This window comes from Astyanax mexicanus, chromosome 12 (genome assembly GCF_023375975.1).
Source record: "Astyanax mexicanus isolate ESR-SI-001 chromosome 12, AstMex3_surface, whole genome shotgun sequence".
Taxonomy (NCBI): domain Eukaryota; kingdom Metazoa; phylum Chordata; class Actinopteri; order Characiformes; family Acestrorhamphidae; genus Astyanax; species Astyanax mexicanus.
In genome coordinates this window covers 34,422,450-34,450,088 of record NC_064419.1, presented here as the reverse complement: position 1 = coordinate 34,450,088, position 27,639 = coordinate 34,422,450, and the positions used below count along the sequence as shown (strand labels likewise).

Here is a 27,639-nt window from a genome sequence, read left to right as displayed (position 1 = left end):
GTAAAAGGGCTGTGTGATTGAGTGTCGACCCCAGAGCGGCCAGCAGATGGCGCAGTGATCGCTTTTCTGCGCTGCGATGTAAACGTAGCGACGCTCAGGCGTTACGTGATGGCGTCACTGCTCGAGGCTGGCGATGACGGCGGGGCTCGGCGGAGGGACGGACTGAAGGCTGCAGATGGATACTAGGCGAGATTTGGTCATTTTTTCGTCGTTTGTTTTATTTCCCGGGTCTCGGAAGAAAGTACTGGACAGTTCTGCAGCGGAGATTCCCCGGAGGTTAGTGCTCGGGCTCGTTTCTGCACTTCTGGCCGCTGCGTTTGTTGGCTGCGGCCTTGGCTCGGGGTCCGCCCTCCGCTCGGTCTCATAACAACAACAAAAACACAGCCCGCTCCGATAGCCTAGCCTAGCTAAAGAGCCGAGCCGGGACGGGCCGTGTGGAAGTGGTGGTGTATAAACTACTTCAGCTAGATGGTAGTGAGCCGTCAAGAACTGAATATAACAAACGTACAGCGACATTGTGTGATTCGCTGCGGTGTGGAAACAGCGCTGAATGTGTAAAAGCTGTCGGAAATGAACGTTAGCCGACCTGCTAGCTGTGCGTCCAAACTCTCAATGGAAACTTGTTCATTAGCTCCGAGCATACCCGCTTTGGCAGGTTGGCAGAAAAACAGTAGCGTTAAGTTCTGTGTTGAGAACAGGGCTTCCACTAAATATTATCGTGGTAGTCGAATAATCTGACGATTATTTGTCTGACTGGTCAAAAAGTCAACGATTATTTCAGCTATACCCTCAACCTCTGCCTCCTGTGGTTCCAAGCTCCCGTTTCTAGTTTTCTTTATCCCTCCAATACAACAGAAACAGCTGAATGTTGGATTTAAATGACCAGAAGACAATTAGCTATTTGATATTTAAGGAAATATGTTGTAATCTGTAATCGGTTGTGTGTCTGTTAACGTTACTTTTCGTGACTAAGCGAAATGTAGACTAAGTGAATCTCTGCACTTTGTGCAGTGTGCATTACATTTACAATTTAATGATTCGTTGTCATTGAAATTTACAGTAAAATAATGTTGATTATACTGATTAATCGTTAATCGTTGCAGCCCTACAAGAGACACACAGCTTTTTCTTTCACTGCTCTGCTTTTTTTTAAATATTTGTGCCATACGGGGCTGCAACAAATATTTGTAGATTGTAATTTTTTTTGCTGAATATCAGAGCATTTCACATCTATCCGAACGTCTTCTGGTCATTTTAAGAAAATTTAAGTTTCACGTTAAGCAGTTTTTATCATGTTTGAAGCGATAAAGAAAGCTAGAGACAGGAGCAGTAGCCACACAAAACCGAGACGGAGAGCATGGCAGAAATAATCATCAACTAATTAGAAAAATAATCGACAGATCTATTATTATCATCTGTGATATATTTACAGATAGGTAATACTATCAGGTATGTATATCTATAGAGACATACTGACTAGACACATTACCAGGATCACATATCATTAATGTAACTTTGACAATTCAAATGTTTCTATTAATTTATGTAGAATTTCGTTCTCTTCCATAATTGCATTGCTGCTGTTGGAAATTGTAATTCTGAAATCTCCACTATAATGAAGTTTCATTAGAAGTGGTAATGATGTGCAGTTCAGAATTTTGTAAAATTTTCTACTAGAAAAGTTTCAGTGTTTCTACTATTAAAAAGTAATTCATATGCAAATAGATTATTAATGTGAATTTGAGTGTCTAAAATGCCACATAAATCAGTGGTGACGTGAGATATGATTAGGTAAGACTAGTCAGATAGCTGAAAGCAGAAATGAGAGTTTCTACTAGTAAAAACTGCATTATAGAGATTTGAATCGAATTTGAAGGTTTGCTGGTTAACATTACAGAAAGGTTTTGTTTTTGTATCATTGTATTAGTTCGTGGCACATATAGTATTTTTTAAAATCTCAGATTTGTTTAAGAACAGGACTGCAGTGAGTGGGTCACACAGATGGGGCAGGAAATCAGAGCAAACAGAGACGGAGGCTGTCTTGTGTCACTGGGAGAGTGACACCTGAGAAAGTGAGACTGACCGATTCTTACACCGCCCACAGTTAGAGGCATTGACCTAAATGTAAGTCGAGAATTGAAGAAAAGGTGCACATTTGTCACACAGGACAGAGCTGCAGTGTGCTTCATGAATGGCCAACATTGACATAGGGCTTGCCCTTCTTGACAGGGGATTTCTTTTACTTTTAGCAGTATTTTAGGCTGGATTGCAGGATGGGCACTGCTTCGTATTTTTATCGTACCTGTTGTATATTAAAAATATATATCATGTGTGCCCTTGCTAAAAAAACCTGTTGTTTAGCTGCAGTGGTGAGGAGAAGCACGAGGCCTAGCGCTCACACTAGTAAACATTAGTTTATGTGCGCGTCAGATATGGTTTATCAGTTGCTGCCAGACGTGCTCTACGACCAGTGCGCTAAATAGAGGCTTTTGGTTGGGCACTGGGCTGCCCTTGTGTGTGAGCTCATGCCATATGACTCTCAGGAGACCCACAGGGCTGTAAGAAGCCCTCTGGCTGGAGAAATTCCACCCTCTCAAGACATAACAATCACTTAGCTTGTTTAGTTGGAGACATCCTCACAGTGTGTTGCATATGAGCAGTGTTCTTTATTAAATGTGGAATATTGTTTTTGTCAGATCAGAAAACAACAAAACAATGAAGGTTCTTTTTTTCTAAGTCACATTTGTCTGACTTAAAGAGTGCTAAAGGAGCATTATCCAGAGTCGCTGAGATAAAAGCACACAGATAAAACAGATAAGGTGAAGCTCTCAGAGTCTACAGGAACTTTCACTTTTTTTGTGAATGGTGTCTGGTCACATTGGTCACTTTCCTCAAATATGTGTCGCTGTAAATGCAAATTTTTAGTTTGTTCTGTTGAAGGTTATGGTTCTATTTAAAGTTGTTTTGCATAGAAGCCCTGGATTATTGTTCGGAAATGTTTACAGTAAAGGGCAGAAGTGCAAGGCATGGCAATGCCGATGAAGGGATGGTGTGTACACAGTGGCCGGTTGCTCCCGCTGGCATTAGTTCAGTGGTGTCACTCTTCTCCACATGTGCGCATGAGTAATACATCTCTCTCTCTCTCTCTCTCTCTCTCTCTCTCTCTTCCTCTCTCTCTTCCTCTCTCTCTCTGTCTCTCTCTCTGTACTGTCACTACCAGAGACACTATATTTACTGGACAGTAAAAACAGGTTTTGTTGAAATGGTGACACAGCCTATTATTTGGAACTGGTATTTATTCATTTATGTCTTTAAAAATATATTTAGTTGTATATTTTGCTTATGTATGACAGGTCACATGATATTTAGGGGTTCTGTGGTTTGATTGAAACTAACCAAATGTGCCCACACAAAATATGGTGGGCTGTGTCCTTGAGTGCAACAATTAATTTTCGGTTACATTTCACATACAGCACTGAACTAAATCCAGTTTAACAGGGCTACTTATGCTACTTATAATGAAGCCTGCGGCTGGTCAGTTTTCTTAAGTATGGTGGCTTGCAGAAGTTTAGTCATTCTAGGTCAAAATTTCTGTTGCTGTGAGATTGATAAAGCTAAAGATTTTTAGTAAAGCTAAAGATAACAAGTTTTAAGTTTTAAACCCTTTACCTTCTACTTACAAAAATATACACAGTAACCAAAAGCCCAACAGTTTCAAAGCCACTGTACTGATTCCATATGTTTCTATAAGTGATATAATTTGTAATGATGTTACATCATCATATTAAAAAAACATTATTGTCATAACTTACCGTGTGTTTCTCTTCTTTATTGCAGATTTCAATGCCATAGTTCTGACTGAGACATTGAACATAGGAGGGTACAGCAACACCACCTGTTTTGTTAAGATCCAGGTACAATAATCACAACTAAAGAAAGACATTGACATTGCAGAACACTTCTTATATGTTAATGTTACAACACTAGCTAAATATCTGCTTTTGATGCATATATCTGCCTCTTGATGATTTTTTTTTTTAATTATTATTATTATTATTTTTTTTTTTGTCACAGCCACAGACCAAATTGGGGGAGTGAACCATTTCAGTTGGAAGCCGGCGGCAGTGACCCGCACTCCTTCAACGGGGCCATGGTACAGAACCCACTAAAATCCTCCAGTTGCATTTCTCTCATGTCTCACTATCCTCTAGGGCATTGGGCGCTTGACTGGCAATGGCCCGTGTGCTGAATCGGAAACTGCTCATTGATTTGTCAGGCTTTTAATCAGATATATTTACTGCTGCTCAGACAGCTATTTTGGCCGTGGTTTTAAAGTTCAACTATAGATGCTGCCTCAGTGAGAATTCAGCTTTTTTGTTTTCTTTCCTAGTATCAATGGGTGGACCAGGGTAAATGTCAAGGGTGTTTACTGTCCACCATGCAGCTCTTATCATATTTAGGACTAGCCACTGTTTAGGGAAGTAACTGGCAGTTAATTGTGGTTGCCACTGGTTTTGTCATCTTAACCTGTTGTTATTTGTGTTTCTGAATCGGCCCGCAAGCTGACATTTCAACATGAAGTCTGATGAGTTTTTTTTGTGCTTGTGTGGTTATGTTTGTCTCTGTAGATGTGCCTATGTCTGTTTGACTTTGTGCTTTCAGTTTATTTTCCATAACTTTCTTAAAATAAGAGACTTAAAAATTATGAGTTTCTTTGATTTTGCCAAGTTAAAAACTTTTGGAATATAAAAGGAAGATAGATGATCACCAGGAGTGGCATAAAGTTATCCAAAAGCAGTGTGCAAGACTGGTGGAGGAGAACATGCCAAGATCCATGAAAACTGTAATTAAAAACCACCAAATATTGTTTTCTTTGCATTATTTAAGGTCTGAATGCTCTACATATTTTGTTTTATTTAAGCCAATTCGCATTTTCTGAAAATAAATGCTTTAAAAGACAAAATATTATTTGGAATTTAGGAGAAATGTTCATTTTACTCAAACATTTACCTATAAAAAGCAAAATCAGAGAATCTGATTCGGAAACTGGAGTGGTCATTTCCAGAGCTGTAGATATAAAACTTAGTTTGTGTGTGGGTGGAAGATGCATTTATTTACCTTATGCTGTATCTGTCTGCCTGTTCTTATGGGCCAGTATTAGGGGTGGGAATCGATTACTATCTCACGATTCGATTCGATTCCGATTTTGGGGGCCACGATTCGATTCAAAATCGATTTTTGATTCAAAACGATTTGAATTATAAATATTTCTGCTTCTGGCTTATGAATCGTATTGAAAAAAAAACCCTCCATAATATACACTGGTCCTGGAGCAAGTAATGTGTTACAAAAACAATAAAATGTGCAGGAATGTGGGTCCTCAGTGACAGAGGAATCACTGGGATATCACAATGACGTTAATGAACAATAAATACATAAATAAATAACACTGCTTTATTACCAGGCTACTAGCGGTGGTGTGTAGGTGACGCTGCTGGGCTGATGTGATGATAGCAGTGGAGCGCTAAAGTTCAGGAGCAGCTGCTGATTAACTAGTTAATTTAAGGTGGTTGTATTTCTTCAGAAAGGGGGCAGGAGGTGGAGAAATTAATTCATATTGTCCATTCCTTAATTCCTCTGTGATGAGGAGCTGAAATTAGCTCTGATTAGCTTATTGTTATTTTTCCGTTCCGCCTTAAATGCTGCAGCCCGCTGCCACCTGTAGCGTTATTTAAGGTGGAACTGGAAAGTTAGCTAGTTAGCTAGCTAACAGTTACTGAAACTAACTACTAGCGATCTTTTTTATGCTTGTTATGAAGCATTCTGCCATAAAACATTGAAACTACACGTTAATCTAAGGTAATATAGTGCTTGTTCTGCCATCTTACCGGTGATTCTCAAACACCTACGCTCTGTGTGTGTCTGGAAGATCTCCAAAGGGACAAGCGCTATCCCCAGGGTTGCCAGGTCCAACAAAAATACCCAGCCCAAAATCAGTCTAAAACCCGCCCCTCAGAATCGATTTTGGGACATTTTAAATAGATTCTGAATCGTAGTAAATGAGAATCAAGATTCTTATGTGAATCGATTTTTTGGCACACCTCTAGCCAGTATGCACACAGGGCTTCCCCACTCCTGGCCTCTGTAGTGAGCTCCCTCAGGCATTCTGATGCCCATTGTCAGTTCCACACACAGACAGCCATGCTGCTGATACAGCTGACACACACAAATCCGCTATCTGTTAACGAACACTTTTTTTCTTTTTGTGTTCTTTTTGTTTAATAGGCACCCCTTAAACTATTACTCCATTTATTGGGGCCTAGGTACAGGCTACCACACAAGCTCAGCTTATAAATGTTGCTGAACATTAAAAGCAGTATTTTATATGATGTGTCTATACTAGAGATTGGAGGATTGATGGGTTATGTATTGGTATCTGACCATTTTTAGCCTAAATAATGCATTTATCCGATCCTAAGAACTAATCAGATCAAATAATCCATATTTTGCTAATTGCTACAGCGTTCTACAAGGTCACAAGGTGCTGCAGTTTCTCTTCAACCCCTAGAATTGAATGCGGAGCTCACTCACAATCCTTGCTGCAGAACCACATTAAACCCAATGTTAAATTCTAGACCTCCCTAGTGGTATTTTTTTATTTTTAATATGCAGTTTTTACAATATCTACTCAAATTCACATATACCTAACTATACTCTGCTGCATGCAAATAACTTAGGTCATGTTTTGGTGCAGACTAGTAGGCAGCAGTCACAGCCTCTCTCCTATTTGTGGGTCTCCACACACATTCTTTGGCAGTTTGACCACAGAAAGCTGTGTTTGAAGCTACCTCTGTGCTGCCCGCCTCACATGATTCAGAGCAGAAATGAATGGAATGGCTTATGCAAAGCACATTGACCCACTAAGGCTTCAAAGAGGGCCTTGCACCAGGACCACTCTCGTTAACGCCTGGCGCATGGTGGCATAGTCGCAGGCTACAAGGTATTCTAATAGGATCTGACCACATAGGATTAAGACACGTTAATGCATTTAAGATGATTGGCTACAAGCGTAGGTGGAGAAGTTGTAGGTGTCTGTAGCTTGCTGATGACTGTAGGCTGAACATGGCCTACACAGAGAGGCTTTTGAACAGGGTGTGTGCACTCTGCATGTTTGAGAGGTGTGTGTATGTATGTGTGTGTGTGTGTGTGTGGGTGGTGGTGTCAGCAACTTGAGGGAGTGAACAAGCTTGATTCAACAGCAGGGATTTTACTGGTCCAGGAACAGCTTTATCCTGGACTTCAAGTTCTTGAACTTGGCTGATTGCGCTTGATGGCACAGAACTGATTTTAGGTTGCCATGTTAAGGTTCTGCCCCTTTTGAGAAACATAACCACATGCATTACTTCTCTTTTTGGCCATGAAAAAAAAAACTGTGTAATAAATTGTGTAATAATCACTGCTATGCCATTATAACCTGTGTACCCTGATGATTTGAGACATAAGATTCATGGTAGTGGTGAAGATAGTGTTTGCAAATGGTTGTAACTTAAAGAACTTTATAGACTGCAATACTGCAGTAACATTGGCAGAGAACTGATCCACCAGATGCTTTTGACTGTGCAGAACATAGTAAATGTAAAGAGATGTTGCCATTCATTTGATCATCGTCTTTACTCAGTGTGCTTAACGTAACATACCTGTGGTTTGCCTAAGACCTGTGTTTTGTCTGACAGGAGGAGGAGGGGCAGCAGAGTCTGGAGTGTATTCAGGCCAATCATTTCTTTCCTAGGAAGCCCCCTGTCCTGGAGGAGGAGGATCTGCAAGTAAGTATTTTTTTTTTTATTAAATAAGAAACCTAAAAATTAATTTACCTGGTCTTTGTGTAATTGTGGTTTTGAGAGTTCTGGATTTTAAGTCCCACTTTGTATCTTGCCATTAAAGACATTTGATTGGTTAGTAGTAACTAAAGGTGCTTTCACATCTACCTTGCCTACGAAAAAAGGCAATATTGGTCCGGACCAGATAAGCCAGTTCTTTGGTAGATTAGCCCTTATTTATAAACAGCAATAAAAGGACAATTGTGGCTACGTTCACATGACTAGTTTGAAGTGATTCAAATCTGATTTTTTACTCAGTGTGGCTTAGATGGGATTTTTTTCATGGCTGTGTGAACGTGCCAAATTAAATTTTTTCAAATCAGATTTCATATGTGGTCCTTAATCGTATACGTATCCGATCCATAGACATGCAACATAAATGTGAACGGCCAAATCCCATCTCTCTGTCGCTCAGCGTGACTTTAATTTCTGCCCGTCCAATTATTTTTAAGGATAACACAATCTAATTGCCCAGATCTATAGTGTGAAACCAAATAAGATCTAACAGAAGCAAATGTACACAATGTAACACAAACGTAAACCTTGTTTTGCAATTTTCTCTATGCTTAAAGGTGTGAAAACACAATAAAATAATGTTACTTTGTTCCAATGAGTGAACGAAATATATGAACTGATTATTATACTGATTATTTTAATTATTATATTTACATTGTGTGTCTATGACAATGTTTCTGTAGGTACCCTTCCCAGAGCTGCATGGAGAGTTTACCAAGTATGTGGGGAGAGCAGAGGACGCCGTCATCGCCATGTCCAGCTACCGCCTTCACATCAAGTTCAAAGAGTCTTTAGTCAATGTAAGTCCATTGTTTATTTCAGAATGCATAGGCAGAGCTTTCTGACTTTAGCAGTATTTGGTAGAAGAGGGACAAATTGAATGCTTTTTTTGGGTGATCCCTAAACTACACTTGGTCAGTCAGAAACACTTTGGTTTAAATATATACTTTGGAAATCTTGCTGTCAGATCTTTCCAGCCGTATGTTTCCTAATGTTTAGAGCTCCACCAAGTTCCCAACATTTTTCTCCCCCACAGTCTGTCTCTTATTTGATCCACTGCTGCAGTTGCTTTTGTATCAGGCTAACTGTTATTTGCGCCTGTCAACTTTTACAGTTGTTTCTCAGAAATTAGACAATGTAACTGGCATTTTTTTGTTTTTTCTTGTTTAGGAGAGTGACTTTCTTGTCTTTGATTATAGAGATACTTAGCTGCAGTTAGTGCTCTAGCAGAGTACAGCTTGCTTGTGATGTGCCTTAAAGTGTGTGAATATGGTGAATATAGTGGGAGCACTGGTAGCCGAATACACACTTTCATGGAGTGCATGGTGTAATTCTAAATATAGAGCCCACAGATTGTGTTGGAGGGCGTTTAGGGACAGTGTGTCAGAATTGCATCAGGTTATCTGTCAGGCGGACTGTATAAAATGGCCAGTGGCTGCAGTAGTCGTGTACATGTGAGAGCGGGAGAGTGAGAAAAAGAGAGAGTAGATCTGTCTTTGCACCCTCTACTTATTCTGTTTCTCCAGCCTGTTGCCATGGTTGCGTGGGGTTTATTTATTTATTTATTTTTCTTCCCTCAGCATTTCTTGTTCTCTCACTGTTTTTTTTCCTTCCACAGCTCTGACAGTCAGAGTCATGTATTACTGAGCTTTTTTTTTTTTCATTGGTCATATTCGGTTATGTAGTTTGAAATCCATCTACTTTGACTAGGCCTGTCACAGTTTTGTTATTGACTCATTGGAATGTACATGTAATGTGTGTTTCTTTACATGAAGTGAAATTACCAAAACTTTAGCCAGTTTTGCAATGACCAATGTATCAATAGAACTTCTTTTCATACAGAGTTAATTACTACTGTTGGCCAGTGGGTGTTAAAAAAAATGAAAGCATTAAGACATATAATAAAAATATTGACAAATTTTGACAGTCAAAAGGAATTGACGTAAAAACGTACCATCTCTCATTAGTTAGTTAGTTGCTCTTGAAAGGATGTAATTGCTTTTCTATACAATTATTATACTCTTAGTATACCATTGGCATAGTCATTTATATTACAACTAAATTGAATGTCTATATATATTTATGAGAGCATATATACAAAAGGGAAGCTGTGTTGTTGCATAATTTATAGGGCTGGGCAGTATACTACAATTAGTGCAAGAATAAGAGGTTTTTCCTTTGCTTAAAAAAAATCCATTTAGGAATATACTACTGCATTTAAAAAATATATAATATTGAAAAGTTACTTTATTTAGTAATCTATGTTACATATTTTATTTATTTCATTGTTGAAAATTATGGTTTACAGCCAATAAAACCCCAAAATCAGTGTTTTAGAAGATTAGAATACTATATAAGAGTAATTGGTACTTTTGGCAGTGTGCAAAGTTCTGCTGGAAAATGAAATCTGCAAACACTGCACTGACTTTGGACTTAATTAAACACAGTGGAACACCAGCAGATGACATGTCTCTCCAAACCATCACTGATTGTGTGATTTAAACTTCACACTAGACCTCAAGCAGCTTGGAATGTGTGTCTCTTCACTCTTCCTCCAGACTCTGCTCCCTTCATTTCCAAATGAAATGTAAAATTTACAGATGACCAGTGATGGTTTGGACAGACATGTCATCTGCTGGTGTTGGTCCACTGTGTTTTATTATCAAGTCTAAAGTCTTTGCAGTGTTTTCACAGAGAATCTTACAGCACTTCATGCTTCTCTCTGCTGACAACTTTTATAGAGATGTAGATTTCATTTCTCAGCAGGACTTGGCACACTGCCCACACTGCCAGAAATACCCAACTGATCTTATATAATATTTACATTTTTTGAGACACTGATTTTTGGGTTTTCATTTGCTGTAAGCCATAATCATCAACAATAAAAAAATAAACGCTTAACATAGATCACTGTGTGTAATGCATTTATATAGTATATGCATTTCACATTTTGAACTGGATTACTGAAATAAAGTATCTTTTCATTGATATTTACAATTTTTTGAATGCATTAGTGAGATTTTTATCATGGTAGTTAATTATCAGACCTGGATTAAATTAGTAAAGAACATGACTGCTCTCTTTGTTCCTGTGAAAGTGTGTGTGTGAGGTGTTAGTGTGTGTTTACGTCACAGTTTCCTCACAGATCGTAGCTGTTGTACTACACCACAGGCTTGCAAATAAGGTAGTGTAAGGGCATGAGTGTTAGACAGGGACAGAGAGAGAGAGGCAGAATGATTGGCAGAATATCGTTTGTGTTGTATGGACATACAGTAGTAAATGAGCATTGAGTGAAAAGGGGAGGGATTAAGGAAGTGTGATTTCTGATTACTAACAACCAGCCAAGGAATTCTCAAGCCCGGCCAGATTAGAGGGGTGGAATTCTACTGCAGCCGCAGGATGTGCGAGGCCAGGAATGCATGGCATCACAGTGCAACCAAAGCCCTCACACACAGCGCGTGATCCGCTCTCCCTCTTTCTGTTCTATTCTCTTCTGTTATGTCTGTATGAAACAGAATTGTTCGTGCGAGGTGTCAGTAAGTAGCCAAAGCACGACCTTCTGCACGGAGTGCTGGCACAAGTGTTTGTGATCATGAGACCAGCTTGTGTTTTCTCTGCCATGTTTGGGATTGATCTGCATGCGGTTGGTCAGTGTGTGATCACGTGTGAGCCCTAGCCTTGACAAGAGGAAATGCACCTAAAGCTCAGAGCTTAAGAGGCAGTGCATAAAACACAGGAAGTTGAGGAGTTGGCTAAAAGACATGGCATGGTACAGGGTTGTAAATGTGGTGCACATTAACCTGCAGCTTATCGAGTTAACTCTGTAGAGTGGGCACAATGAGTTTTGTGTTTTAAAGCTTCTAAAGCTAACCACTAACCTTTTTTTGTACTGAACTGATTCAAGTTATGACCTAGTTGCTTTTGTGTTTTGGAATGATTTCTGTATTAAAATGGACAAAGCAATAAATGATTGTTTTTGATTTATCCTACAATAATAAATAAAAAAAAAGGTAAAAAGCTTATTTTTATACTTTGTTTGGTACCTATGTTTTGAAAGGTCTGTATACTGACATGCCAAAGTCATGGGATAGCAATGGATTGTGAAGTCTTAAGCCCTATCCAGACAGGATTAGTTTCTCAGGGGGACGTCTGTAACAATTTAACACTTCTACTCAGTGATAAAACTTGCATTCGGACTGCAATTGAAAAAACAGGAGGACCCATGAGGTTTTTTGGCTTTCTCAGTCACGTGACATGGCGTTCAGTAGCTCCTCCATTTCCACTCAATGTTGTGTTTTACGTTGATCTCCATGGAAACGCGCACCCAAAGTGTAATTACAGTGCGTGGCAGTTAAAAAAAACTATTTTATTAAACACAAGGTGACAAAACTCAGAGATGTGCGTCCGGACGGGACATAGGAGTGCCATAGGAGTATATTGGAGTAAACAGAGCCCTTTCCTCCTTGCAAGACTCCACTCTGTGATTAGTGTCAATCTATTATATAAAAAATGTAATAAACATATTTGTAAAGAGTTTTTAAACATATGAATAAAAAAAACTGTCTCTACTACATCTTCCATTCTACCTCCCTGCTATTTTAGGTTCCTTTGCAGATAATTGAAAGTGTGGAATGTCGGGACATGTTCCAACTCCACGTCACCTGCAAAGACTGCAAGGTCATCAGGTCAGTGGCTCTCTCATAATTTACAGCTTTGTACTGTTGTGTGTGGAGCCTTTTGGTTTTGTTATGTCTAAACTGTCTAATTTGTGTGCTGTGCTGCGGGCAGGTGTCAGTTCTCCACGTTCGAGCAGTGTCAGGAGTGGCTGAAGAGGCTGTCTGTGGTAGCACGGCCACCATCCCAGCTGGAGGAGCTCTTCTCCTTTGCCTTCCACGCCTGGTGCATGGACTCCTGCAGCAGCGAAAAGGAACAGCATGGCGAGCTCTGCAGGCCAGGTACTGCCCACAAACCTCACACCTGCTAGAACATCTAGAACACCCCCACGTAGGGGTGTGCCATATCGTATTATTTTCAATAATATCGCCAACATTTTGGAATATCGTGAACGATATTATACCCTAAAATATTGTGCCACATATTATTATTATTATATTGTGCCCTGATTATCACATCAGGGTACTACTTTTAGCTGTTTTTAGCAAAAGAAAAACTCACACTGTTCTTATTTCCTATTATATATCTACTAGAGACCGATTATATCTGTCCAGTATTATTTATTTTACTTTAATCCTGGATATATGGAGATATTTGGAGTGCATAATTAGTATCATGACATTCTAGATCATTGACTTCTGTTACAAATCTGATAAAATATTCTCTCAGTTAGGGGTGTGCCGTATGTATGTAGTATGTACGTATGTAGTAATAAAATTTAATTTTAATTTTATTGCAGTAGTGTATTCGTCATTGCGAAAATACCATGAAATATTGTGATATTATTTTAGGGCCATATCGCCCACTCCTACCCCCACGTATTTATCTCTCATTAATTCCTGCTCTTTTTCATTTCTCCATCAGAGGAACATGTGATCTCAAGGTTCCGCAACGAGGTGGAGCGGATGGGCTTCGATACTCAGAACGCGTGGAGGATATCTGAGATCAACAACAACTACAAGTGAGTCGTCTCATCCAATGAAATCCCTCCCAGACAGAGCTGATATTGGATACGTACTCCGTACTACTGCCTATCCTTTCATTCCACCTCTGAGTGCACCATGTCCTGCCAAGTGTGTTTCCACTGCTATTATATGCCAGTCACACCCATCCTGTGTTTGACAGAGAGCACAGTGTTGTTGTATGTATTCAAGGTTGGGTGAGGTATGGTCCTTCAGATCAGGCTAGATAAAGCTGAGGCCTTCTGTTCGGTGACTTATTGGTCAGGTATCAGTCAACATGATGCTCTGATGCTAGTCCCATTTGCTCTCCCCCTCTCTCTGCTAGGCTGTGTTCCAGCTATCCGCAGCAGCTAGTGGTGCCAGCCTGGATCACTGATAAGGAGCTGGAGAACGTGGCAGCCTTCCGCTCCTGGAAAAGATTTCCGGCTGTGGTCTACAGGTTAGTCATTCAGAATGTCTCTCTGTTTCTTTGATGGATATGACAATGCACATCATTCTAGAACTTGAAGTTTTGACCTTGGAAGTCATGGATATTTTTAAAATGGCAGTTTTTTGAACAGCAAGTGTGTGCAACTTTTGTAAATGATCACTATTAATTAATTAAATTATATGGTCACAATAAATGCATAAAAATATTTATATAAAATATAAGTGACATCAGTGATTCTGTTATGTAGATTTTGATTACACCAACTGTTTTAGTTAGTTAAAAATGTAAAAAAAAAAAAACCTCTGCAGAAGGTGACTGTGAATTATAGCACAGTTAGTTCCGACCATGCAATCTGATTGGCTGAGGGGCGTTCTGTGAGTGCCATTATCAGCTGGTAATGCCCTGTGACCGAAGCTTTCCATGTATTACTCCGCCACTATTTTAACTCGCAGAGTGTTTTTAACAAACAAATCATAGTTTCTTGTCCTCTTTAACTCAAAATATTTCAATAAACAGCGAAAATGGAACTGTGGTATAATCGCAATAATACACTCGCGGTTCAATTTGGTCAATTTGGGCTGATATTCGATATTCATGTTTTATTTATTGGATATTCATGTTTTTCCACTTCTCTTGCCTACAAAAAGGGGCTAAACTTTGAAATTACCTTTTTTAAATGATGGAGGAGCAGAAAAAATATATAAGCATTATATAAGTTTCTAAACTTTCAATTTTTTTCCCAATACTTGTAATGAAAATAGCCAAAATTGCTGCTGCAGCACTAAAGATTCAGTAATTAAAAATGTTAAAAATGAACAGAAATAAGGAGCTTTCTTGTGTTAGTTATGAAGATTCCGCTGAGAAAAAAAAATCCTAGCGTAGACAATAAACTTGACCACATTATCAGTGATCTGTCCCATTAAGATGATTTTAAAAGTGGTGTCTTCAAATATCACATTAAACTTTGTTGTGAACCTACAGGCATCTGAGCACAGGGGCAGTGATAGCACGATGTGGCCAACCAGAAGTGAGCTGGTGGGGCTGGAGGAATGCTGATGATGAACACCTTGTGCAGTCCATCGCCAGAGCCTGTGCTGTGGACAGTAGCTCCCCCAAAACCCTCACCAACGGCTCCTTCTCCCGCGAGTACACCAACGGGGCTGACCTCAGTGATGTGGACTTTGGTTAGTTTAAAAAACAACAACAATAAAACAAGCACCAAATACATTCTTTAAAAATTTAGAAAGTGCAGAAGAATAACTATCCTATCCATTATATTCCACCCTTCCCACTGTGTTTCAGACTCATCCATGACAAACAGTTCAGAGGTCGAAACCTTGGCCATTCAGCCTCACAAGCTCCTGATTTTGGATGCCAGGTCCTACGCTGCTGCAGTGGCCAACAGAGCCAAGGGAGGAGGCTGCGAGTGCCCAGGTATGAATGTTCTGCTCTGACACAACAAATAAAATCTATTTTTTTTTTCCTGACTGCGTTTATAGCTGCTGATTCTAGTTATGTTTTACTGCGATATGATTCACTCATTACTTTGTATGAATGCAGTCTGTTGTTTGCAAATGAATAGTCCTTTTGTTGAGGATTTAATAATTTTACTGCCTCTTTGGTTTTGCAAAAAAATATAATAACTTGACTCCTTTAACCTCTCCCCCTCTATTTCTCTAGAGTACTACCCTAACTGTGAAGTGGTCTTCATGGGCATGGCCAACATCCATTCCATCCGCAAGAGTTTCCAGTCTCTGCGGTTCCTCTGTACCCAGATGCCTGACCCTGCCAAGTAAGCCTGCCAGCGTTCAAGATCCATAATTAGATCCTTCAGCCCTAGAACACTTAGTTACAGAGCTATGAAGTTTTTAATGGAGGAAAATGCATATTTCATATACATGTATATTCCCTTGCTTATTTGTTTGATCCATTAATGATATTTTAGCTTATCTATACAAAACAATTTGTGAAAATGTAAAGCATTTGCTTGTGTCTGTTTGAGAATCATCCTGAAGCATTTTCTGAAGTGTTTAGAAGTCTGAAGTCTTAACAGTTATTCTCTCCACTTTCTGTAATGAGTCACATGATGTGACTGTGTTTCTCTCCTCCTGGCAACACATCTGCCTCTGGTTTTCAGTTGGCTCACATTTAAAATTCCAAATCTTTTCCATTCACTCCAATTCCCCTCCTCCATCTATTCTAAAATCAGTAGGAATTTTGGTGGACTTTTTTCTCTCTATCTGTCTCTCCTTTTCACACTGACTGTTTCTCACTATCAGTTTTCAAGGGTTTATTCTTGCCTGTGCACCAAGAACTCTGGTGAAGTGCTGGGTTGCCAGGCAACGGTCTTGATCTGTTGAAGTGCACCAGCAGTGGCTATACTAAGACTTAGAAATGTAATATTTTTTCCTCTGTACATGTAGAAGCTCATTCTGTCAGCCAGGCTTAAACATTGCATCATCATTGCAGTTTGTGTCCCATGCTGATTTGGATTTATTGGATAATGAGGCCCTATAATCTGACTTTATGTGCCATTTTATTTTATTATTGCTATATTACTTTGTTTAGCCACTTCTCAAATGTGCTGCAAGATCTTGCAAGGTCTTTTTAAAGGGACAGTCCAGCTCTTTGTGTTTTAACAGTAGCTCTTTTTTTAGCTCTGGTGTTTGTTTTTTTGTTTTTAGCTGGTTATCTGCTTTGGAGAGCACCAAGTGGCTGCAGCATTTGTCTCTGTTGCTGAAAGCTGCTCTGCTAGTGGTAAATGCTGTGGACCGAGATCACAGACCCGTATTGGTGCACTGTTCAGATGGCTGGGACCGTACCCCCCAGATAGTGGCTTTGTCCAAGCTCCTACTGGACCCTTACTATCGTACAATTGAGGTTAGTGAAACAGCTGACAAGGAGGTATTTATTAGTGCAGCTCAGATATGATGTACTAAAATACACTGGATATAACTTGGAGAATATCTTTTAATACATATGTTTTATATTTATAAATCCCCCAGGGTTTTCAAGTTCTGGTGGAAACAGAATGGCTGGACTTTGGTCATAAGTTTGCTGACCGCTGTGGTCATGGTGAGAATTCGGAAGATCTGAACGAGCGCTGTCCAGTATTCCTGCAGTGGCTGGACTGCGTGCATCAGCTGCAGAGACAGTTCCCCTGCTCCTTTGAGTTCAACGAGGCCTTTCTGGTGAGAGGAAGTGCAGTAGCTTTTAAAGATATGAGTTATCTGTGCTGTAATTGATTACACTTGAGTCATGCTGAAGAGAAAAACAATATACACTCATTGTTAAAAAAAAATGGTTGCACCCATAAAGAAATGAAAAACTGACAGGATTGAAACTTGACGCATAGTCATGCCAAACTGACTATGCATCATGAGAATGGCATCAGGACATACCTATTACTGATTGTAAATGTGTGGGATGCTATTGGACCTGCTTTTAACACTACACACCTTCTACAAAATCAGCAAAAAATTCAAGCTGCATAGGATGAATTATCAGAGAACAACATTAAGAACCTTTACACTTCTGTTTCAACATTTAGTATATTGTGTCACATGTTATACATGCTTTAATTACTACTTCTGTGTGTGTAGCTCAATAAATATAAAAGAGTTTCCCATATCAGTCTCAATTTTTGATAGTTATATAGATTTTGCTTGTGGTAACCTTTATCTTCCTTCCTGAATAGCACTGCAATCCAAGACTTTATTTGACAATGAGTGTATATTGAGTTATAAAAGCATGGCAAGGTTTATTACATTACATCTGTTAATAATGTAATTATAATAATGTAATTATTACATTTTGCATACTGTTTCATTATAATTTTACTTATTAACGCATTACAGAAAATGCAACATTTATGGCTTTATGGTTCTGTGCGTCATGTGTTTTCAGGTAAAACTGGTGCAGCACACGTACTCGTGTCTTTTCGGCACGTTTCTGGGCAACAGTGCGAAGGAAAGAGAGGACCGACACATCCAGGAGAGGACCTGCTCTGTGTGGTCTCTGCTAAGACCAGCCAACCGCTCTTTCAAAAACATGCTGTACTCTTCACACTCGGAAACTGTACGTCCTTGCAGCTAAATCTTTTTTTCCCATGCTTTTTGTTTTTGTGTCTGTTTGTTTTCCTCCTGCTCTTTCCATTTCTTATTATTTTTTTCTTTAGTACAGCTAACTACTACAGAAGTATCATCCGTAATCCTTACTCCTTGCTCTTGCTCTCATACATTCCATTTTAATTGCTCTAATTGCTACATTCAGGCTTGTGCAAGAAAACAATGGAATGGGAGGATTGTCACATTAACCCCGAACAGCATGCAGTCATTTCAGTTCTCTCTGTTTGTGACTCTGTGTTTCTGCTTTGGGGTTCCTCCTCAACCCATCCTTTTGGTGGTTTGTTTTTGTAAACGGGTGTTTTTATAGTGTGGTAACATTTACATTTATCAGTGTTTGTGCTGTGGAAGTTGTTGACTACTTCTTCTACCCACACAACTCACCCTTGTGCTGGTAGTTTTTCATAATGTCACAATGCAAGTAACCCCAAAACAACATTTTAACACTTTTTTTTGTTTTTTTTTTTTTCCACTGTCTGTTCTACCTAGGTTTTGCACCCTGTCTGCCACGTGCGTAATCTGATGCTTTGGACTGCAGTATACCTGCCCAGCTCCTCACCCACGACCCCTTCTGATGACTCCTGTGCGCCCTACCCTGCATCCGGTGCCAACCCTGAAGACCAGCCTCTGGGCAGGTGAGCCTGCATCTCATTACAGAACTGAGACATCGGTCTGCACATTCTTGTTTATTTCTGCTGCGACTTTTTTCAATACACCCCTAGACATTTTATGTGCACATGACATCCAAATGTGGATAATAACAAGCTACAACACTGCTTTTATTTCACGGAAGATTTATAAATAAGTGCGTATGTCATAGACTTTCATAGTGATTTAAAGTTTATTAAGGTGTATTACAGTTTTTATTAATTTATTTTTTTGCTTCAACAGGCGCCCCAAGACCCGTTCTTTTGATAACCTGCCTAGTGCTTGTGAAGTTGGAAATTCCTTACCCCCCAACAGACGATCCAGTGACCCTAGCTTAAACGAGAAGTGGCAGGACCATCGCAGATCGCTGGAACTCAACATAGGGACGGGATCTGATGGCGCACACGACTCAGAGGAAAAGGCCAATGGCCAGTTGCCTGGTGGACTTAACGGAACCACACTTGATGGGGAGAGTGAGGAGGGTGAGGGTCTTCGGGATGCTAATTATGTGAGGTTGCCATTGGGGGAGGGCGTGGAAGCAGAGCTCTCGTTGGGTGTGGCAGTAGGTCAGATGGAGAACATTCTTCAGGAGGCTGCGGCAGACAGCCTTAGAGACGTCAAAGTAGACAGTGCTAACAACACTGCTATTCTCGATGGTGTTGAGAATCAGAACAGTGCTGATGCTGATGTAGCTGAGATTGGTGAGAAAGTTGTAACTAATGGCGTTGAGATGCAGCTAGAAAGTAATGCTAATGGTAGCAATGAGGAATTTCCAAAAGAGACAAAGCTGAATGGACTCCCTTCAGTGGCTGAGATTGACAAGCCATGTCAGTCAGAGGCCCAGTTACCTCAAGACCTGGGTGGTGAGCAGAATGCCCCAGAGAGCCAGGAATCAGATGAGCTGGCAGAAGAGGTTTCAAAATGTACCATAGAGGAGGCTTTAAACCTTCCCTGCACCCACAATCCCTCACACTCCCCCTCTACTGCCCTCAGGACTATGACTAATGGCTATGGGGAGAAGGGTAACACTCCTGTCCCAGATCCAGAGACTGCTAGGTCGGTTCCAGAGACTGTGGAGCTAGCTTTAGAGAAACGTCTCTCTCTTCTGGAAAGCTCCACAGAAACTCTCACAGAGGACTTAGGGCTCCGGCCAGACACCCTCGTCTCTGCACCTGCACCTGTACCTGCACAACCTGCACCCTCAATCAAATCCACGTGCCTCAAACACCATGTTCCTGAGGCGGAGCCTGAGCCCCAAGGTGCTCCCAGAACTCTAAACGGCACCTCCAAGCGGCTGTCCCTCAGTGCCTCCTCCGCCTCGGCCGAACCCCTTCACCCAGTGTGTAACGGGGACTCCTCTGAGCCCGAGGCCTCCACCCCTCAGTGGGCCAGAGTCAACGGCGATCGCGCCCCCCTGAGCCGCCAGGTCTCTCTGGCCAGCTGCGGCTCCCTCACAGGGCAGCTTCACATGCGCGGCAGCTGCTCACATCACCGCTGCCTGCATGCGGCAATGCTGGGCCGGCCTCCGACCAGCCCTCCCCAGGAACCGCCCTCGGCAAGAAACCACCTGGATGATGACGGCCTGACCCTGCACACGGACGCCGTGCAGCAGCGGCTGCGGCAGATCGAGGTCGGCCATCAGCTGGAGGTGGAGGCGTTGAAGAGGCAGGTGCAGGAGCTGTGGAGCCGCCTGGAGAGCCAGCAGACTGTGGGGATGCTGCGCCTCAACGGAGACATGGGAGACGAAGTGGTAAGTAAGCTCTTAGTTTATTGAAAAGGGTTTGTTTTGCAGACCAGTCAGTTTTTTCAGCTTTGCTGGATGGCCATTTATGTAGCAGGTAAAGGAGTAATTCAATGTGTTTGTTTTTTATTGTTAAAGTTTTCATTGAAAGTTTTGATGCTAATATAAGCTATTTGTTAGATGCTTTAGCACAAAGTAGTAGGGATGTATCAAATATACAGCAAATGATTTGGATGGAAATGTATACTAAACAATGCCTAATTTTATTTAAAGGCATATTGTAATTTGTAGAGACATCTTTTGTCATACAAATATTCTGTGGTCCACTAATATATGTTTAAGGTATATTTTGTAATTGTTTAATTTTTTTTTTATGCAGCACAAAAATTCATTTAGGCCATTTATTTTATGACGAAAACAGTGACGAAAACAGTGTCTACTTTTTTGAAAGCCTTCATCCAAACATTTCTCCGCATCTGCGCATCCCTACACAGTTTTTCTGGTACAAAAAAACTCAGACAGGAGAAAGGAGCTGACTGAACTCATTAATGCTGTTTTTAGTCCTGAAAGTGTTCAGAAAATCAGGTCCTGAGCTGCCCTTTCACACATGCAGCACACAGCTGGATATTTTCTGTGCCACCCTTTTCTCAGGAAAAAAAAAAGACCTGCTCTATTCACACATAGTCTCACTCTGACATTTACCTGGACCTTGTATTAGCAGACTGTCAGGATAAAGTCTGGGTAGTGTCGTAGTACTGCTGATACAGATGTTTACATTTACACACACAGCTCCTTCGGGGAAAGTCTGAAAAAGTTCGGATTTTACATTTGCGTGTGCATGTGTGAACAGATGTGCAATAAATTCTCCATAATTTTAATGTATCTGTGTGCGAAATTGACCTTAATAATCTTGATAAATAATCGTGATTAATTTTACCTTGATTGCAATTAATAAATGATTATTTATGAATTACAGACGCAGTGTTTTTTCCTTTGGTAGCAGCCTCTTGAACTGCTCAGTTGTCTTAGTGTTTCCATTCTGCTCTTAAGTAATCTTTAATTAATTGCGAGTCACAGTGTAGTGTTGTTCATCCTCTAGATGTCTTATACACTCGTTCCTCTCTCATTCCTATCTCAGACCTCAATTGCAGACTCGGATTTTAACTTGGATCCGAACTGCCTGTCGCGCTGCAGCACGGAGCTCTTCTCAGAGGCCAGCTGGGAGCAGGTGGACACAAAGGACACAGAGGTAGCACACTGTTCAGTGCTGAGTTCAATGGTTAAACTTCAATAGACTTCTTCAGTGTCCGAATTAAAGGAATCTTTTTTTTATTTTATTTTTAATTTTAGTATTTTCAAAGTGAATTTAAATACAGAAAGAGCCATTCTGTAAAGTTCTGTGTCTGTTTCTATAGGTGACCCGGTGGTACCCTGATCATCTAGCTGCCCAGTGTTATGGCTGTGAGCGAGGATTCTGGCTTGCCACTAGAAAGCACCATTGCAGGTAATTGAGCAGGCTTTTAATATATATACCATTCTGGAAAAAAATAAGAGACCACTTCAGTTTCTGAATCAGTTTCTCTGATTTTGCTATTTATATGTATATGTTTGAGAAATAGGTATATGTTTGAGTTGTTTTATTCTATAAACTACAGATAATCTTTGTCATATTGTCATTTAGATCATTTATTTGCAAAAAAATGAGAAATGCCTGAAATAACAAAAAAGATGCAGAGCAGAGTTCAAATAATGCAAAGAAAACAAGTTCACAATAATAAAGTTTTAAGAGTTCAGAAATTAATATTTGGTGGGATAACCCTGTTTTTTAATCACAGTTTCATGCATCTTGGCATGTTCTCCTCCACCAGTCTTACACACTGCTTTTGGATAACTTTATGCCACTTCCAATGCAAAAATTCAATCAGTTCAGTTTGGTTTGATGGCTTGTGATCATCCATTTTCTTCTTGATTATATTCCAGAGCTTTTCAATTTGGTAAAATCAAAGAAACTCATTATTTTTAAGTGCTCTCTTATTTTTTTCCAGAGCTGTAATTAATTCTGCCTTCTTTTTCCTATTAATTGTTCTCATTCCTAATGTCGAGAGGGAAATTTCTCAACATGGTTTTTACACCAGAAAATCACTTTTTCAAGCTCTGAAGTTGCCCTACTTTGGATCGGTCAGCACGCAGATCTGCTCATAAAAAGCAGGATTCATCATTTATTCATAAATAACTTTCTGCCGAATGTGTGCACATCTGTGTGTAAACAGAACAGCCGCAGCCAACTCAATAAACACAGCAGCTAATGAATAATCATGTAAACATGTACACTGCAAGTATTAGCAAGGAAAACACATCCCACCACTGTGTAATTGACCATCTGGCCATGTTCCATTCTTTGGAACAGGTTCTTTGTAGACATTTTTGTGAATGCACAAAGTGACAGTTTCAGGCTGATGCTGTTGTTTTCCCTACGGATATTGTTGCAACAGCTAAAAAAAAAAAAAAAAAAAAAGGCTTTTAGCAGCAGCTTTACATTTTCTCCCTTTTTCTATCACAGAAGCAAGGAGCATGTGGAGGAGGCCTGGTGAGAAAAAGACACTCACACATTTAGACACTGTTCTTCCCTCCCTGTAGGACTGTCATGATAAATATATTACTAAGTTATCGTACAATATTTGCTAACTATTTAATAATAATTTTCTGACTTCAATATTGTCCATTTTTTACTTTAGAGCCAATTAACGAAAATGAGCTGACATGGCAATTTTTTGTAAAAACAGTGCTTTTATTTTATTAACTGTTTACTGGACTTAAAAATGAAATTAATATCTTTATTACTCTACTATTTTAAATTATGTACATAGCATGAAATAGTCTCAAAATTACTGCAATCATCCGAAAAATTATTAATCATGACTGGCCTACCTCCATGCCTCTCTTTCTATACTCCCCCTCACTCCCTTCCTCTCTCATGCTCTCTCTTTATCTTGCCCTTGCTCTCTCATCTCTCACCCCCTCTCTACCATCTTTTTAATGACATGCTGCTTCAGAGTGAAACCTCCCCTTTCCTCCGCCATCCCTTCATTTGGCTGAAGTTGGCTCTCTTCCGGTGTAGCTGTGACCCCAGATCAGTCACTAAAGTTCAGACTATGATGGGTTTGGATGGGCTGCACAGTACTAAAGTTTGGAAGACTTGCGCATAAATCTGTCAGGGATATCTCTGGAAGTTGGGGTGCCTGCAGACCTTTGCTTCAATAACAGGGCTGATAATCCTAAAATAACATCTGAAAACAACCTTTCCAAAAGAAATTTGCAGTGAAACTTCACAACTGTGAAAAAATGTGTTCTATTGGTGAACTCGTCTTAAAGAAGCCAATGGAGAGGTGTGTGAGAGCGCATGAGAATGTGTGTGTGTGTTACATGAATAAGAAGGTGCATGTCTGTACGTGTGTATCATGTATAACAGTAAGTGGGCGCATGGTTGTGGTTTGTTGTTTAACATCACACACACGCAGAGCTTTGGGATGTGTTAAATTCTTGTGTATGTTCTCATCCCTGCTAGTTAATTAGCCTCAATGTTATTGTGTGTGAATTTGCATGAGGCTACTGTACAGACGAATGCAGTTCTCTTATATGTGGGGGTGCACAATATATATGTGGCCAGTAAATCAGGATTTTTTTTTGTGGGTGGTATTATTATTTTTATTATTATTATTATTAATGGTCTGATATTGAATTACAGCCACAAGTAACAGCATGCTCAACTCTAGCTGCAGGCAAGCCTAAAACACAATCTTTCCACATCACCCTGCACCAGAGTTTGTTTTAGGGCTGTTAATCTTTAGAATCGATTCAGAATCGATTCTTGGGGTCACAATTGGATTTTTTTTCCGATTCTTTCAAATCGGTTGGATTTCTTTTTCTTCACCCTCCGTACTTTTTTCTTTCAAGTATGAAAACATTTCTCCAGAATTCATTTGTTATTATAATTTATTACAATTTAAAAATCTTATTAAAACAGCCCAAGTTCAGACTGTTTTTTATATATATATATATATATATATATATATATATATATAACTTATTTGCATATACAGAATCACAAACATGCCCACATAATGCAAGCTGAGGGATCAGGCACAGTGAAATGTGTCAAAAGAAAAAGTGCAAGTGCACTTAAGCCAGTACTTCAGCTCTAACACACAAAAGGGGCAATTTCACAATCTTATTACTATACTAAATATATGCTCAAGAGATTTGCTTTTTAAACTTAATATATGCTCAAGAGATTTGCTTTTTAAAATGCAAAATAAGGGAAATGAGAGAAATGAACCCAACACAAAAGATTAGTAGTTATTGTACTGACGCAGATATTGCATATCGGTGCATCCCTACTTGAGTGGAAGTGGCCCTCATTTAAACCTCATTGTTTTGCAGCGTTCATCTTCTTTGCAGTGTGACTGATGCTCTTGGTTTGATTGAAATATCAATTGTGTTTAACATGCCAGGCGTGGGCTGCAGCAGAGCTGGTGTAATTTAGCATGAATTCTATATCTGATACAATTTTGCTTTCTTTTTTTTTTTTTTTTTTTTTTGCTTTTTCATCAACATTTTCTCTAATTTTACCCACATCTTCTCACCCCCGGCAGGAACTGTGGGAACGTGTTCTGCGCCAGCTGTTGTGATCAGAAGATCCCTGTGCCAAGCCAGCAGCTCTTCGAGCCCAGCCGGGTGTGTAAGGCGTGCTACAGCAGCCTGCAGGCCCCTGCACCTCCTCTGGAGCTGGAGCTGGACAAACCCATCACCGCCAGCTCCAACTAGCCCTGCCCAAGGACTTCTCTGCTCTCTGATACAGCACCTGAACACGCAGAACTGCTGAGGAACCGCTGAGGAACGGACAGTAGAAAGTTCCAGAGACTTGACCTAGCGGCATAGCGGGAAGAAGCTGCATTTGTTATTAATATTATTTTATTTTATTTTTGTTTTTGTTTTTTTTCCGTTTTCCCCATCTGAAAGGGAATTGCGTGTGTATATATAGAGTGGGATGTGCCTGGCGGATGCGGCTGCAAAGATTTCTAAGCACTTTGAGTGGCACGATTCTATGAGTGACTGCTGGCTTTGGTAGTTATGAAACGCACAGATATTTAGTGAACTGCTGAAGAAGGTTTGGTGAAGGCAAGGTGGGACTTTGATTGCGTTGAAAGCTTGGTTTCTGTTTCCCCCCAAATTGAAAGCAAGGCTTCCCTGGCACGATGCTGCAGAGGAGAACAGGAGATAATCTTGAGTCTGAAGATAAATCTGATTTGGAAGATGTTCTCCTTCTGTTGTTTTTTTCCAGTGTCATCATCTCATTATGATGTGATTCTCATTGCTGGACTTTGGACTGATAGTGTACGGTGCTTCATGAGTGAGTTGACGAGGCTTCGGTTCTACTCCTAGCTTTGCTTTGAGTGCTGATTATAGTGCTGCTCTCTACCTTTTTATTTTTTTTCCTTCTCCCCAAAGCACTACCAGATACTTACTGGTACTCCATAGATGCTTCACTGTTTTCTTTTTTCCTCCTCCAATTTTGTTTGGACATTTTTAGATTTTTGAGGTTGCACAGCAGTCCAAGTGTGGTCTATGCTGTTCAAATAACCTCAAAAGAGCTTTTTCACTCAAAACACATCCCAAAAATTTCTTAGCAGATCCAGATCCTCTGGATTTTCAAGGCACAGATGTCCAAATTCTCACTGGTAAGTCACATCAGGTGATTGAACGTGTGTACACTATTCGAGAGACCAGATACTCCTGCATCTCATCCCCTCTCTTCACCCTCTCTAGCTCTCTCTTGGCTACTCATAAGGAGTCAGTTTGATGCCTGTGTTTCTCCACTGGAGGGCGATGTTGGATGTACGATCTGCTTGGTCATATCTTCAGTTCAGTGCTTCTTTTTCCCCTCTTTATTATTATTTTTATTTTTGCAGTATGCCCTCTCTTGCTTTTTTGCCACCTAACAACATCTTCACTAATATGTTTTTGTAACATACTGCAAAAAATGATATAATATATAAAATGAAATATATAGCATTTAAGGAAAAAAAATAATTGTATAGATTTCTTGAATAGTGGCTCACAAATTTAGTCACCAAAAATGTTAGTTGTGTTTGTTTTTTGTTTATTTTCCTGAGTTGTAGCTATTTTTCTCTTTTTTTTTTTCCCCTCTCAATTTTTGGTGATCACAGATTTTCAACTCGAGGACGGGGACGTTTTTTGTTTGAAATGCTGCAGTAGGGTCCCCGATATTTTCCTGGCAGGGTTTTCATGGATATTTATTATTGACAGTGTATTATTATTATTATTATTATTATTGTTGTTACTATTATTATTATTATGATTATTATTATTATTATGATTATTATTATTATTATTATTATTATTATTATATTAGAGTTTTATGTTCTATCCTGACAACTCATTTGCCACAGGATAATCAGTGTTTGATGAGTAGAAGGAGTCAGAGGAGGTCTTAGTTTTGACCTTATTGTACGAGCTGCCTATGCACTGATGACAGTGACCCTAAATGACCTAAAAAACACCCATACCACACACAGACTAACCTCCTGTAACCTCTTTACAGGAAATTTACCTGCAAGACCTGCAGTTTCATGACTTACACATTTCAAGAGACACATTTTTCAATCTGTCATTGGGAAGATGGTTTAAAATCCCTGAATCGCCCCGAGCTAAACAAACGATCCTTTATTTAGAGACTGCCAACATCTGTACGCTTTCTGACACACACTCTTTCAGAAACTCAGTGTAGTTTTAACTGCATAAAAGGCTGAGTGAGTTTTATTTTTCCATCTATCTCTCTGTGAACTTTTTTCACCCTTTTGCCCTTTTTTTCCTTCTAGTACGACTGAACGTATTGCTCAGTCTCAAGGAGTCCACATGAACAGTGACGAGTCAGTTTCACAGGTGGACTGGGTAGCATGTAGCCGCTTGATCTATGAATGACTTACCATTAACATCAATCCATGAATGTGAATTGTTTTTTTTTTTTTTTCTTTTCTTTTCTTTTCAAAAGAGAAAATTCCATGGTTTATTTTTTGCACATTGATAACCATCTGAAATAGACACTGTCACAGACTTATACGAGAATAAATCTGAAAGTGAAACTCCA

At 39.8% G+C, this 27,639-nt stretch overlaps 1 protein-coding gene across 4 annotated transcripts; it reads left to right on the top strand.

Annotated features, from left to right (window-relative positions):
• Positions 1–105: 105 nt before the first annotated feature.
• On the top strand, positions 106–27,639 carry mtmr3 (myotubularin related protein 3). Of its 4 annotated transcripts, XM_022670423.2 has the most exons (22): positions 106–276; positions 3,838–3,914; positions 4,075–4,153; positions 7,734–7,823; positions 8,576–8,692; positions 11,408–11,428; positions 12,495–12,577; positions 12,681–12,847; positions 13,431–13,527; positions 13,854–13,967; positions 14,940–15,142; positions 15,261–15,392; positions 15,639–15,750; positions 16,643–16,838; positions 16,964–17,149; positions 17,865–18,035; positions 18,572–18,717; positions 18,974–20,480; positions 21,610–21,720; positions 21,887–21,975; positions 23,032–23,058; positions 25,124–27,639. In XM_022670423.2, the coding sequence occupies exons 3-22, from the start codon at positions 4,151–4,153 to the stop codon at positions 25,293–25,295; spliced, it is 3,744 nt and encodes a 1,247-aa protein (XP_022526144.2). In that variant the 5' UTR covers positions 106–276; positions 3,838–3,914; positions 4,075–4,150; the 3' UTR covers positions 25,296–27,639. The 4 variants fall into 4 exon arrangements, with proteins under 4 accessions (XP_022526144.2, XP_007247243.3, XP_022526146.2 ...); XM_007247181.4 differs by lacking the exon at positions 11,408–11,428; XM_022670425.2 differs by lacking the exon at positions 23,032–23,058.

Coding starts and splice junctions, on each gene's coding strand:
- mtmr3 (XM_022670423.2), top strand. Junction 7,824..8,575: donor TGGAGGAGGAGGATCTGCAA/GTAAGTATTTTT, acceptor ATGTTTCTGTAG/GTACCCTTCCCAGAGCTGCA. Junction 8,693..11,407: donor TCAAAGAGTCTTTAGTCAAT/GTAAGTCCATTG, acceptor TGTATGAAACAG/AATTGTTCGTGCGAGGTGTC.